Source organism: Ictidomys tridecemlineatus, chromosome 8 (genome assembly GCF_052094955.1).
Source record: "Ictidomys tridecemlineatus isolate mIctTri1 chromosome 8, mIctTri1.hap1, whole genome shotgun sequence".
NCBI classification, from domain to species: domain Eukaryota; kingdom Metazoa; phylum Chordata; class Mammalia; order Rodentia; family Sciuridae; genus Ictidomys; species Ictidomys tridecemlineatus.
The window spans coordinates 110817605-110832536 of NC_135484.1; the positions used below are offsets into that span (position 1 = coordinate 110817605).

General features: G+C 51.2%; 1 protein-coding gene across 3 annotated transcripts in view; it reads left to right on the plus strand.

Moving 5' to 3' along the window:
- Window positions 1-14932, plus strand: part of Lrfn2 (leucine rich repeat and fibronectin type III domain containing 2) — a 193886-nt gene that overhangs the window by 162026 nt on the left and 16928 nt on the right. For 2 of the 3 annotated variants that reach the window (XM_078020064.1, XM_005318724.3), the window contains one exon: window positions 1-2991. This exon is cut by the window's left edge and continues 515 nt beyond it. The exons of the other annotated variant lie outside the window; for it this stretch is intronic. In XM_078020064.1, the coding sequence (XP_077876190.1) occupies window positions 1-452 (452 nt within the window). In that variant the 3' untranslated portion in view covers window positions 453-2991. Of the gene's footprint in view, window positions 2992-14932 lie in introns of those variants that run through there. 3 annotated transcript variants of the gene reach the window in all.

The following is a 14932-nucleotide window of genomic DNA, read 5'->3' on the forward strand; positions in this document are numbered from 1 at the left end:
TTCCACCTCCTGCCACCCGCCCCAAACCCAACCTTGACCGCTTGATGGGGGCCTTTGCTTCCCTGGACCTCAAGAGTCAGAGGAAGGAAGAGCTGCTAGACTCCAGGACTCCAGCAGGGAGAGGGTCCGGGACATCAGCCAGGGCCCAACACTCAGACCGAGAGCCACTGCTAGGGCCCCCGGCCGCCCGGGCCAGGAGCCTGCTCCCTCTGCCCCTGGAGGGCAAGACCAAACGCAGCCACTCCTTTGACATGGGGGACTTTGCAGCTGTGGCTGCCGCTGCAGGAGGGGTGGCCCCCGGTGGCTACAGTCCTCCGAGGAGGGTCTCAAACATCTGGACGAAGCGCAGCCTTTCCGTCAATGGCATGCTCTTGCCATTTGAGGAGAGTGACCTTGTGGGGGCCCGGGGGACTTTCGGCAGCTCCGAGTGGGTGATGGAGAGCACGGTGTAGCCCCCCGGGTGGTACCCTCCCTCCCACCCCCGAGGAGTGGGAGAAGTAGGGCAAAGGACCTTTTCGGGCAAGTCTTGTGGAGTTTCCATGGTGATGTTTACATCCAGGGGCAGTTCTGTCTCCCGGTGGACGCCTCTCGTCCCTTCTTCCCAGTCCCCCGCCCCCCATGTCACCTTCCCAGGCCCGTCCCCACCACCCAGCAGGGTGTGCTCAGGGAATGTGACTCGCTCAAGTGTCCGCTGAGCCCTGAGTGTTTGGAGAGGCGGGGACTCCGTCTTTCTGATCACCAATGTAGCGTCGAGCAAGCGGCTTCGGATCGCTCATGGGTCCAGTGCTGTTTTTATTTCTAATTTATGTTTCCATTTCCCAGACTTCTCCTCTTCATTCCCACAGATAACCGAGAGAATTCCCTCTACACGAGAAAGCGTCCTCCCTGGCTGTGGGTGACCATGGCCAGTTGGCAAGGCGTGGGGATGACTCTGGTCTCAGTCTTGTTTTGGAGGAGTGTGGAGTTCCCTGCCCAGAGCCCTCATTACCCGCAGCCATCCCCACGCCCTGCTCTGGGAGGCAGGAGAGGCCGATAGTGACCCAGTGTCCTTTGCTTCTCAAATAGGCCCTCACCCAGCACAGTGGCTTAAGCCAGAGGGTGACCTCCGGGACCTACACATGGGTAGGGAGGGGGCTCTAGCCTGTAGGGCATAGGGACCTTGCTCTGGGGTTGCTTCAGGGCATGTGCCTCTTTTCCTGGGAAGCTGGGACAGGAAGTTCCCATGATCATGTGCTGGCTGAGAGGGGTGACCAGGGGACAACAGATTTTGAGCCCAGAGCTCTGGGTGTGGTTTCCAGAGCCACAGGGACCACCAGCTGAATAACACAGGCGAGGACATTTTCTCTGTGGATCTCGGCTTTCTAACTGGCAAAATCCTGAGACAGAACTAGAAGACCCCCCACTTCCCTTCCAGTCTCAGGACTCACTGGCTTTCCCCAACTCTAGCGCACGGTGTCCAGCTCAGTGGGCCAGGAGCACCAGCTGCCAGAGCAGTCCCTATCCTCTCCGGGCACAGAGGGAACATTCTAGATGTTTGAGGGAAATCGGAATCAGAGTTTTGGAGCTTGGGGAGGTGTGGTGATCATCCCACCCTCAGCTCTTCCTGTGTCTCCCTGAGAGCAGAGACAGGCCCACAGTCTCATGGAGCATCAGTGACCAAGCCAGGGCAGGGCGGAGGCTGCCTACCTCCTGGGGGCATTGGGATCCAGGCCCCTGTCTTCACCCCAACTAGAACAGTTCTGTGTCCCAGGTCTGTCCCATGTCTGTTCCTGAAGAAGGAGGCTCAGGATGGGATCTGGGGTGCCTTCTGGATGGTTCCCTGAGGAGGACCCACCCCTAGAGGTGGGTAGGGTGGGAGGGGAGGCTCACCCTTCCAGTCTACTTAGGGATTAACCCCCCACTCCCAGAGAGCCGGGAGAAACTCTTGAGGACACACCTGAATGGTGTTCCCTGCATCCTTGTGGTCCTGGCCTCTGCCTCCTTCTGCGTCTCTCCCCATGGCCAACGCACTACCTCTCCCTCCTTGGGTCTCCCCGATTCACGCCTCCCTCCCCCCAGCCTCCTCCACGGACCTCCACCCTCTTCCTCTTGTTCTTCCTCCTCCTCCTCCTTCTACTTGCCCACCACAGTGGGAAAAGCACACAGGTGAGGCCATTCTGGACTTTGTAGAAGTTCTGATGGGCTCGGGCCTGAGGCTAGGAGGCAAGCCCCGCCCTGCCTCCCAGGCACCAGCGGGTGGAGGCGGGGCTCCCTGCAGGGCCACCTTCTGGCTCCACGTAGGAGCCTCCCCACCCAGCTGTGCCCTTCCGCCCTCTCTCCGCTCCCCTCTCCCCTCCCGTCTCCTGTCTTGGTTCTTCTTTTCCTGTCTGCTACTCTGCCCTCCCCCTATCTTTTTCTGGTTCTAACAAGGTCATTAGCAGATCAGGCCAGTCTCTCCCAAGACTCCAGGTTCATTTTCCAAGCCACCCCCAGTGCCAGGGGGCTATCCCTTCCCTGTCAGGGTGGCACCCACAGAATTGGGCGACTTGAAGGGAAATCTCTCCCCCTCCCCTTCCCCTCCCCCTGGTCTGTGACTCCTACCCCTTCGTCCTGTCCAAACGTCGCCATTGTGGAAGTGGTCTCCAATGCCACCTGACGTTTTGCCTTTGTTAGACCCGCAGGGGGATGTGGTGGGCAGCGGAAGGGGAAGAGCCAACTCACTGTGCCCTTCAGCCGGCAGAGCTCTGTCGTGACACGATATGTACTTGCTCTTTTGATTGTCATGTTTCTGACTTGGGGGTTGGGGAAAGCAACATCCCTGTGGTCAGAATATAAATGCCAATCTTCTCGCAAAAGATAAAGTACAGTCAAATGTATGGTTTTCCAAACAGCTACCGACCACACTTCCTGGGAGGGAGGAAAAAAAAAAAAAAAACATTCTCCTGTCTGTGAATGTCTGCTGTTCATTTCTCTGGAAACTCTGGGTTTTCTAAAGATGACTTTGAAATGGCATTTTCTCTTGCACCTGTGTTTGTTACTGCCTGGCGAGAGCTTGCTTCCTGCCAAGTTCATGTAAAAGGCGGGGGAGTTTTCTGAAATAGAGGGTGGGGCCGTCCTCCCGGAGTAAAGGTGTACTGTGGAGTGAAACTCCAGGTGGAGAAGGGAGCAGTCCATCCCCAGGCCCGACTGCCCACCACCTTCTCTATCCCTGATACACCAGCCCTCCCAGCCCTACCACACCTGGCCACTAGGGGCGCTCGGGTACTTCCCCTCCGTGTTGGTGGAGTCCTGGGTGGTGTTTTCAAAAGGGGACCATGAAGACAAACCAACACTCAAAGCTTCCTGAACACAGCTTCCCAGCCCCAGACCTTCTCTCTGTGTCTGCCTCAGTGCCACCCCAAAGGGATCAGATGTGAGCCACACTGTAATTTTTTAGACTTCCTTGTAGCCATAGGATGAAACAGGTGAAATCAACATTAGTCATATATTTTATTTAACCTAATATATCCAAGGTATTATTTCAACATGCAATCATTATAAAACTAGTAAAAATAATTTGAAATTTTTTTGTACCAAGTTTTGGAAATCTGGTGTGTATTTTATGCTTAGAGGACATCTTAATTCTGGCTAGCCACCTTTAAAATGCTGGCCACTGAGTCGGACAGCACGGCTCTAAAGTGAGAGCAAAATTGATTAGAAAGCAACTTTTTGAAGGTGAAAGAGATAAATGCTTATTAAGTACCTACAGTTTCCAAGTACTGTGCTTGGTACTTCACATACTTTTCTTACTGAACCCTTTCTACATTCTTTCAAGGGAGATGTTATTATGTCCTTTAAAAAAAATAAAACAATTGAAGTTCAGAGGGGCTAACTTACCCAGGGTCTGTGACATCACACTGCCCCCCCATTTCACCTTTCAGCCTGTTACAGATTGGGTTCTACGCTGACACAACTTCCCAAGTTTCGCCCATGAATTTAGCACCCGGTTTTTATTTGATCCTCAGTTTTGACTTTAGGCAAGAACCTGTTGTTTAAGTGGTTTATTCTGACCTCACACTAGCCTTCCTGGCCCTTATTGGCTTGAAACATACTCTCCTTCTGGCCAGGAACCTTCCTCCAGGATTCAGACTGCCTTGCCTGGCCCATCCCACGGTCACCTTTCACCTATCTTGGTGACCTCTAGGTTAATGAGCCTTCCCTCTCCAGTCTCCTTGGGTCCCCTCTGCCCTGGGAGCCTGTAACGTCTTGCCCTGGAGGTAAAAACCCTCACACCAGCTTGCTCCTATAACCAAACCTATGGTCTCACGTCTTCCTATTTCCAAACGCTGTTCCTATCGGGGGAGATACCTACCCACCCAGATTCGCTCTCCTGACAGCTCCCCATCTTTGGCAGAGGAGAGATGGCAGAGATGGAGGGAATGCTTGATTGTCAGGTGTTCTGGCAGACAATGCAGCTCCCTTCCCCGCCCCCTTGATAATGACACATCGCAGGCTCTCCTCAGAGGAAATGTTTTTTTCATTTCTCCATCATAACAGTGTTGAACTTCTCCCAGATCTTAGGCACACTTTTTTTTTTTTTTTTAGGGTTGTAATTTTCAGCCAGGTAAGAGAAAGGTCACTGTGTCAGATTTTCCCCTTCCCAAAATAGAAAGGAGCGATCATCCAAAAGTATGGAGTATTGATTGCTCTTAAGCACAGCCCAATTGCTCCCAGGGCTTTTGATCTCCAAGTGTCTACAGTGACGTTCTCAGGGCTTCAGTGAGCTGGGGCTGAGGGCTTCCTCCGCTCTTGCAGCCACTGGGGTTTCTGCAGACTGCTGCTGGAAAAACTTACATTCAAAAGAAAAGACTGTTGGCAGGCAGCAGCCAGAACACCTCAACATGAAGCTTTAAACATCACACCCAGATTCCCAAACTCAGTGTGGTCCCACGCGATGCTGTTGGCAACGGGAAAAGTTTGTTGTGTCACGACAGCCTCTCCCAGCAGAATGCCTGGGGCTTGTCCCTTTGCAGAGCAGAACCAGATCCACCCAAGTTGCTCTCCCAACATCTAAAAAGAACATTGACCTCCATGTTTAAAACACCTCTATTTGTGCTTTCAGTCTTTAAACCAAAGATCATGGGTTCTCAGCTTCCGTTGTCTTCATGACGCTTCTCCATATCACAGCCAGGAAGTGTTGACAATCAGGCTCCTGAGTTTCCCTTCTCTGCAGTTTATAGCAGAATAATGTTGACTTGCTTCCCCAGACCAAAAAGAGGAGCTGGCCTTTACCTCTAAAGCTGTCCTGGGAACCCTGCCATAGCCATAAGGCACATCAATGGCCTTGACCCTGACCTCAGTTTGGACAATGTCTTCCATCTGTCTTCTGCTCTCTGACCCAGGGGAAGAGCGTGCAGACTTCTGGTCATTTTACTGTTATTCTGGGGATTATTAACCTCTGGCCCCTTTATCCAATAGCAGGATATGCTGCTGGGCAGTCCAGCCAGTGGCCTTGACCTCACAGGCTGGCATCTGTCTGGAACTAGGGCAAGATCTCCTCTTCTAGTCCCTCTGAGATGTCAGTGGATCCTGAAGGTATATGCTTGGTTTCCTACTGATGAAGAAGTGGAGCTAGGATTTCACCCATCTCCAAAGGATTCCCAAGCCCTTCTGGTCTGAGGCCAGTCAGTCCATATACCAGCCTCCCATGGCCCCAGGTCCCTCCAACCAGCCTGGTGATTCAATGGTGAACTCACCACCTTACTTTTGCACATGCTCAGGAACTGTGGTTGCGATGTGTCCTGGCCCACGCAGCAGCAACTCAACATTTCAATACTTGATAATAGTTAATTTTCTTTCCTTTGAATCCCCTGAACTATATCCAAAATGTCCCTGTTCCCCAAACCATGGGTCCTTCTGTCAGCTGATCTACCTGACCCTGTTTCTACATTCCTGGGAAGAAACCTCAGAGCCTCACACCTGTCCCCTCCATCATGGACTCAACAATCCTGGTCACAAGCAAGTATCTTGCTCATCTTTTGAGGAGGACTATTGCAAGAAGAAGGGATTTAATTCCTCAGTTACATCCGCATCTCTCCTGGGTCCCCTCTTGTGCTCTTCCCAGCCATGGCTGTGGAATTTTGGAGGACATGGTTCTATCTCCCAAAGATGGCCTGGCTGCCTACTATCCAGACCAATTGTAGGAAATTCATTCAGTGGACATAAGGTTGGCAATTTTCAGGTGAATATTGAACTGCAAAATTGAATTTGTAATCATATCGGATATTTATTGAGAGTTTGCTATATGCCACGTACTTTCTAAGAGTTTTATGTAGATTATCTCAATTTTTCATCAAAGCAACACAATGAAACAGGTATCACTACTTTCTTTCTTTCCTTTTTTTTTGTTGATACTGGGGATTGAACTGGGGTACACTCAACCACTGAGCCACAACTCCAGCCCTATTTTGTATTTTATTTAGAGACAGGGTCTCACTGAGTTGCTTAGTACCTCGCTTTTGCTGAGGCTGGCTTTGAACTCGCGATCCTCCTGCCTCAGCCTCCTGAGCTGCTGGGATTGCAAGAATGTACTACCATGCCTGGCCAGGTATTACTACATTCATTATGGGCAGGGAAACTAAGGTAAAGGAGGATTAACCTTGCCCAAGGTCACAGAGGTAGTGCAGGGAAGAGCCGGCTAGACGGTGGATTTGTCCTGAAGTTGCTTACACAGTTGCAGAGGAGATTAACAATGAGGAGTTGTTTGGGTTTCATGTCAAAAGCTTGCATCCTGGCATGTGAACCTTGCCCTTGAGGAGATGGAGCCCAGCAGAAAAAGCGAGAGAGGTGGAGAAATCCATGTGTGCTTATTCAACATGCATTTGCTGGCCTCGCATACCAGAAACAATTTAAAGTAAAAATGACAGTTGCTGTGTATGCCCTTGAGGACTGCATGTTTCTGCGAGGGGCACAAGCTGGCATCCAGATCTCTGGTTTTACAAAGACGGGTTGTTTTTGCTCATTTTAGAACAACACATAGCCCTGGGAAAACTACTATTCGAGAAGAGACAGAGAGTTACAAAGTCTATTATGGCACCTCTGGAGGAATTCACCAGATCTTAAGTTCCCAATCTTGGCCCATCTTAGAGGGAGGGAATTAAGATTTGGCAGGGGAAGAGGCTGGAATCCTGCACCTAGGAAAGCAGGAGTTATAGGAGGCAATGCTGACTGTCTCAGGAGCTTGTGGGGTACAGAGAGCTAAGCAGGCTTGGGAGAAGGGCAGCTGTGGAGAACTGGAGGCTCCTGAGTAACCCCACACAGATGCACTCGCTCCTGGGAGGAGGGGCTGTTCAGTGGGAGGAGCTGGTTGGGGGCCTATTTCTTGGCTTCTGTTTCCTTTTCAGAAAAGTATCAATGGTAAGTGTTGACCTCAGCAAGTGTGCTGCGGAGTCCTGTGGAGTTACGCAGATCAGCCAGCGAATTGGAAAGGCAGAGTGATAACAGTCATTATTAGTAATGATATGCAACATTGAAAATATTATTATAAATTATAGCATATTAAAGGTAATTTTAGGTATGTCAGGCTCACAGACTCTCAGGAGTGGCGGAAGCTCTCAGAAGTCATCTACTCCAGAATGCCCTGTTCAATATCCATGAAAACTCTTATTAATCTTCTTACGAGGAAAATGGTGCATGATGAATTTCAGTGTTCATCCAAGGCAGGGAGTGGCTCCCTGGACTCTGGTCAGACCCAGGTCTTGTGATGATGGCTCCATGATGGGAAATGCGGAGCCCCAACAGAAAGCAGCTCCCAAAACTATGATGGAGAAATAGTTTTAGAGACTGGGTACAGAGCCAGGGCCCTGGCTGGGAACACCTCAGGGGGTGCTGTTCCTTTGTCAAATCAGCACTGGTCTTTATGCCATTTGAGAAGGAAGGAGGCAGGGGAGGGAGGGGCAGAGAGGACACACACGGTCACCTCTGTGGCCCCTGGTATCTCAGGTCCAGGATGTAGGCCCCATCCACCCACTGTGCACACTGAGGGGAGGGGAAGGGGCACAGCATCCCTGTGGGCCCTCCACCTGGGGAAGCCAGGAGGCAGGCAGGGCCCACCTGGTGTGTGGTCACGTTCAGGACTCAAGTGTCTTGTCTGTTCCTTGAGGGCAGGAAGAGATGCCCAACCCCTCCTTCCAGCATGTTCTGACACACACAGTTACAAACAGCTAGAAGGACCTGGAAAGGCTGGGATGAGGATGGAAGTTCTACCCCTTACTCACCAGATATACAATCCTTGCTCACCCCGCATTCCAGGAGCAGCATAACAGCCAGAATCTGACCAGCAGGGCTTCAGAAGGACACAAATATGGCCACCAAAACCTCCCACTGGTTGGTTTCCTTCCTCCCTCTCTCTCTCCCCCTCTCCCTCCCTCCTTTCGTCATCCCTCCCTCCCTCCCTCCCTCCCTCCCTTCCTCCTTCCCTCCCTTATTTCCTTCCTTCCTTCATTCCTTTTGATTAGCCAACTTTTCTGGGATAGGAAAACTCTGCCAGCTTCCGGGAAAATCACCCCATGAGAGCCTGGCCCTGATCAGAGGCTGGAACGTGGCCCAGAGGTCCCTACTGACAAGCCGCTGTTCCTCCCTTAATACCCAGGGTCCCTCCAACCCCAGTGCAGAGAGGGCTGGGACGGGGTGGGAGGGGCTCAACAGCAGTGAGCAGCGTAAGTGGTCCTCAGTCTCCACACTTAGAAGAGTCCCTTAGAGGATTCCTTCCGAGGGAGGAATCATGCAAACAACTCCAGGATCCTTCTGCCTAGACCTGGGGAAGCACAGACTAGGACTTTCTCTTGCCCTTTAAGGTTTTCCACCCTCCCTGAGTTTATGGAAAATGGGGGTCTGTGCCAATCATGAGAAAGAAGAGCAGGTGTGCCAGCTCTGCTTTCACATAAGCCAAAGGTGGCCAGGGCAGCTGAGCCCACCTGACTCCAGGGCTGGCCTTGGATCCTCTGCTGCCTGAGTCCAGCGTTGTCTGCAGAACCGCCAGGAAAAAGCACTTCTGGAGGCATTTATATGGAGAGATCCACAAAATTAGCAGAGTCAGAAAGTATCTCAGTTTTCCAGAAAGTTCTTTCTGGAAAAGAACTTGGATGATCACTCCTTCCAGTCTCACTCCAGACTCGCATTGGCACAGTGCTGCTTCTGCATTGTGCAGATTTCCTACACTGGCCAGCAAAGCTATTTATTTATTTATTGCTGTTGTCCAAGATCTTAAGGGGTTTATGGAGCAGAAACACGTCTCTGACTTTGAATCTCGTGACCCCAGAAGTGATGTTCCTGTCACACATGCCCGTGAGCTCAGCCCCACAGGGAGGGCTGCCACAGTGGGCCAAGGGCAAGAAGGGAGGCTGTGAGGGCAGTCCAGAGCTGGGAGAGGGGAGGTCCACACAGGAGGGCAGTCGGGCTGGGGGAGGGGGTGCAGGACATGGACTCTGGAAAGTTGGGATGGGGCTGCAAAGGGCAGTTTTACCAGAATTCTCCATGGACACGAGATCTCTCAGCCCTCCAGAGCCAAAGGGTCCAGTGGAAGGGGTGAGAGTCTGTTGTTCATTGTGGACTAAGCAGAAAAGAAGGGCTCCGGCCAGGAGATGTAGGGAAAAGGGAGGGGCAGAACCAGAAGAGTCCGGTGGGACAACACAGCTGTCCAGGTCCAGGATGTAGGCCCCATCCACCCACTGTGCACACTGAGGGGAGGGGAAAGGGGCACAGCATCCCCGTGGGCCCTCCACCTGGGGAAGCCAGAAGGCAGGCAGGGCCCACCTGGTGTGTGGTCACATTCAGGACTCAAGTGTCTTGTCTGTCCCTTGAGGGCAGGAAGAGACACCCAACCCCTCCTTCCTGCATGTTCTGACAGAGGCCCATTGGAAACATTGGCTGTGTCCTCCCCTGCTGCAGTGGAGGAGGAAAGAACCCATTTCTCCATGAATACGGATGGCTGCAAGGCACAGCCCCACTCACTTGCCACTTCCAGGTCCCGTGAGGGGATGGATCAAGGTAGACGAGTGGGGGATGACTGAAGTCAAGGAGCCTGGCCTCCGGGTTGTTCTGAGGTGCACTGACTGGCCAGGTCCAGGCTCCTTGGGAGCAAGGTTGTTCCACAGAAGGGTGGGAGTTTTTCATGGGGTCTGGATTGGCCTTGAACCAGCAGAGAAGGGAGAAGGTGTGAGCCCAGGGCTCAGGACTCCTGCCTTAGATTGTGAGGCAGCACAAATAGATAGAAATCAAAGGACTGTCCAAACATGGAAGAGGAACCCACGTTACTTATTGAGCACGGTGGTTGCCATATCGTGTTTTTAACATGCATCATTCTTGCCTATCACTGTTATGTAGGGAAATGAGCAGGCACAGCTGACCAGAAAGGTGGTTCCTCCCCAGTCAGGGTAGGTTCACTGCAAACTCTCTTCATCAAGGGCACTGAGGTTTTTTGTTTTTTGTTGTTTTTTTCTGCTTCTAGAATCTGCAAATGTAGAATGGCTATGGCATCTATCTCAAAGGATTTTTGTGTTGCAAATTACAGTGCTCTCTAAAGTTGTACAAATAAGCCATAGGATTCCAGGAGTTATCAACTCATGATGATTAATGTAATGGATCAATGGTAACACTATTATAAATAATAGGACATTTATGATCATTATATGGGTATTAAGCCCAGCGTCTCAGGGATGGGAAAGATCAGAAGTCTTCACATAAACCCTCCTCCACACATCAATATCCCTTCCAGGTGGTATTATTCTAATTATAAATCAATTCATAGTTTTAATTCATAAGACCTCCAAGGAATAGAACACATGAGAAGGTATTCTTGTGCCCTGGGCTCTGATGAACAAATAGCTTGATGATGGTGGCTCCACAGGTTTGTACAGATCCCACGATTCCTGCTCCTCAAAAAGACCATAGAGCTGCTGGGCATGGTGGTGCACACCTGTAACACCCAGCAGCTTGGGAGGCTGAAACAGGAGGATTGTGAGTTCAAAGTCAGCCTCAGCAATAGTAAGGCACTAAGCAACTCAGTGAGACCCTGTCTCTAAATAAAATACAAAATAGGGCCGGGATGTGGCGCAGTGGTCGAGTGTCCCCCGAGTTCAGTCTCTGGTACCCTCCCTCCCCCCGTAAAGACCCCAGAGCCATTATCAAAGTCAATTCCCAGACTCTTCCATGGCCATCATGGGGGTAGAAAGCTATCCAGGGCCCCTACTGAGAAGTCTTAGGGACACCCTTATTCTCACCAAATCAGCTTCCATGACACAGGGAAAGCCAGAAGGGGAGAGGGGCCAGGGGCAGAGGGCACTAGGCAACTCTGAAGCCCCAGGAAGTGGATGTTTGGGGTTCTGCTCATTTCACTACCAGTTGTGAGGTGCAGGTAAGTTGCCCACCACCTCCCAGGTGTACAACAAAGCAGAGTTTTAGTCGACTGTTCATTGCTGTGACCAAAAGACCTGACAAGAATAATCAGAGGAGGAAGAGTTTATTTGGGGGTTCACGGTCTCACATAGTCTCAGTCCATGGACAGCCAATTCCATTCCTAGGGACTCACAGTGAGGCCGAACACTGTGGCGGAAGTATGTGGCAGAGGAAAGCAGCTGGGAGAATTCATAAATTCCAAGGGCACGCACGCCCATCTCCTCAGATGCCTGCCTACAATCACCAACCAGTTAATCCCTATCAGTGGATCAGCACTGATTAGCTCCAGTCTCTCATAACCCAGTTGTTTCACCTCTAAATCCTCTTGCGTTGCCTCACACATGAGCTTTTGGGCTACACCCTGTATCTAAACCGTAATAACCTGAGTTATGTCACTAGCAACCTTCTCACACTTCAGTTAGGACACCACCTCTCTCACACTAGAAATCTGCTCCCAATAGTTTTTTTGACTTCATTCAAAGACCAGAACAAAGTTTCAAAAATCATAAATCAATTGCTATTTCCTCCTCCCACATCCTCTGAAGGCCTGATGTTCTGCAGGATATATCCATTCCCTTTAGTCCTTGCCCTAACACAAATACGCAGAGAAACCTTGCCAGGTGTCAAGTAAACTGGTGTCAAGTCCCTAAGATCCTGAACATTATTCAGAGGGGGAGGTGGGAGGGCCAGGGTGACCCCCTATCACAGCCATCCTCGTAGCCCAGGTCCCTCCCTAGTACAAACACAAATCCATCTGATTGGTGTGGGAAGGAAAATGGGATCCAGGGCTTTGCTTGTGAATCAGCACACCAAATGCGAGCTCAGGCAGTAAAGCGTGCTGTCACGCCTTTATTAAACTCTTCCCGCTCTCTCCTGAGGTATGAGGGACTTTATTGGGGCCTGGGTGGCTGACCAGGCTCCTTAGGTCCCACAGGCCTCTTTCACAGAAGGGCAGTTTTGAGGAACAAGATAATGCACGAAAGAGGGAGAATATACCCTTGTGAAGAGCCAAGTTTCCATGTTGATGGTAAATGGAAAAACCTTGGGGTGAGAGCTAAGCTCTGGGACCAAACGGAGGAGGTAGGAAGAATTTCCTCTTTCCTAGTTTTAAGGACATAGTGGGGCTCCATTGAAGGCCAGCCCGCTTATGAAGGAATTACGGGAACCTTTGCCTCTGGAGGCTTTTCTTTGGCTGCCTGAACTCAAATCTCCTTCCTGAAAGTAGAGTACTGAATATTTAGAGGGGGAGTCATGGGAGTGTGGGTTCAGGGGACCAGCGCCCCTGGTCCTGCTAGCAGATCCTTTTCCAGATAGCTAAAGCTCAGCCCAGGCTGGGAAGGGGTGAGCCTGGGCAAGGTCTTGCTGGTGTGGGTTCTCATGAAGGTTGGCTTCCCAGTTCCTAGAAAATGGCCAAGCCGGAAAAGGGACTGGCGGCTCCACGTTCCTTGTTGTAGCTTGACCCGGGGGCGTCCTGGCCAGTGGCTCTTCCTATGGAAGAAAATAAACAGAAACTCAAAAGGTAGAAAGGGTGCATCAGGGAAGACAGACTTGAAATCACAAGTTAAGGGGCTGCCCATCGGTTTCCAAAAGTCACCATCATCGCCATTCTCACCAGGACTTTGAATCAGGCATGACCAGGCCTTGGCCTTTCAGGGGACACGGCATGCCCACAGAAGGTAAGGCGTCCTTCCCACGATCCCACGGAGTGTGAGAAGCCCTAGGCCTTCATCGTGGCATCTCCTGAGCCCAGGCCTTGGAGGGCCAGCTTCCCCAACCCTTCACCCATCACGGCAGCCAGGGAGCCGAGCATTGGACCAGGCTGGGACAGACGCCCAGGCCAGCTCCTGCAGCTGGGTGTGCACCTGCCGGCCCGCGCGTTCCAGGCCCCCTCACCGCACGCAGGAGACTCGCTTCCTTGGGAGAATGGAATCCTTCTTCCACGAGAGATGCAATACCACGGCAGAGGGAGAGCAGCTGGACAAGCGCGAGGGGTGAGTCCCCAGACCCCGAGGGAAGGGAGCGGAGGGGCTTCGAAGCAGCTCTGGCAAACTATCCCAGGGCGGGGCTCTGCACCCCGGGACAGTGGCCCTGGTGAAGGCTTCTGAAAAACTTCAGATATCAATGAGGGTAAGTGAAGGGGCCATCCCTGGTCTCCAGCACCCGGGCCTCAGTGGCTTGCCGCATCCTTAGAGGGGTCCCCATCTTCCCGGTCTGCCCACCAAGCATCTCATAGCAAGATGTCAGCTTGGGGACATTTCTGAAAATGACTCTTGGAAAAATAACCGCCAACGGCTGCCCTGGGCCGTTAGCCACGCCCACAACCCTGGCATCCTCCAATCAAAGGCCCGGATCCCCACCCCCTCCCCACCCCCCTCACTCTCCCTGAGTTTCCAGGGCCTAGGAGACCCTCTTGGGCTTCAGGGACCCAGGAGCGGGTGGGGAGGGCTATCCTCTGGACGTGGGACAGCAGGAGCATCCTGGGCATCCCTGGCCTGACTTCAAAGGGGCAAAGACTTCTTCTTTGTATTAGCTGCCAAAATCCTGGGCACTGACCCTCCTCCAATGCCCCCTTCAGATTTACCCCGAGAAAGCAGCATGCAGAAGACACTTGGCCAGATTGCCCAAGAGTGAGGGGTGGGCTGCAAGCTGGACCCTCCTGATGCCACTAGACAGAAACACTTGAACAGGCGCAGCCAGCTCATGGGGACCCGGATTTCTAGCTGAAGGATTGGCAATACCCCCTTCAGCCCTTCTGCCCCTGCTGAAGTGCAGCCAGGAAGATGTGATCCTCATAGTCCTAGTATTGAGGGTCCAGGGAAGGAGATAAGAAAGCTTGTGGCTGAGAAGGAGCCAGTTGGGAATGCCTGTGTATTAATAGTCCTTGGGGATGTGCTTGGAAAGATCCCGTATGGAAAAGTTCAAGTGCACCATCACATTAGAACCTCTCATATCTCTGTTAAAATTGATATAAAAGGAACATAACATAAAGTTCATTTTAAGTGTATGATTCATTGGGTTTTGGTGCATTCACAAATTATGCCACCATGATCACTAATTCCAGGATTTTTTTTCTTACCCCAGAATGAAGCCCTAAGCACATCAAGTAATCACACCCTATTCTGTTCTCCCCTCAGTCTCTGGTAATTACTAATTGGCTTGCTGTTTGAATGGATTTGCCTATTCTGGACATTTCTTGTAAATGGAATTATACAATGGATAACCCTTGTGACTGGCTTCTTTCACTTGGCATGAAGTTTGCAAGATTCATCCATTTTGTTGCATGTATCAGTATTCATTCTTTTAAAGATTAAATCATATCCTGTTGCATATGTTGGTTACACATTTATCATTTGATGGTTAATTGAGTGTTTACCACTTCATGAACAATTCTGCTATGGACTTGTGTTAGATGTTTTCTTTGGACATGATTTCAGCTTTCTTGAGTACATACTTAAGAACCGGATTACTTGATCCCGTGGTAACCCTATGTGTAACTTTTTGAGGAATTCTCAAAATGGCT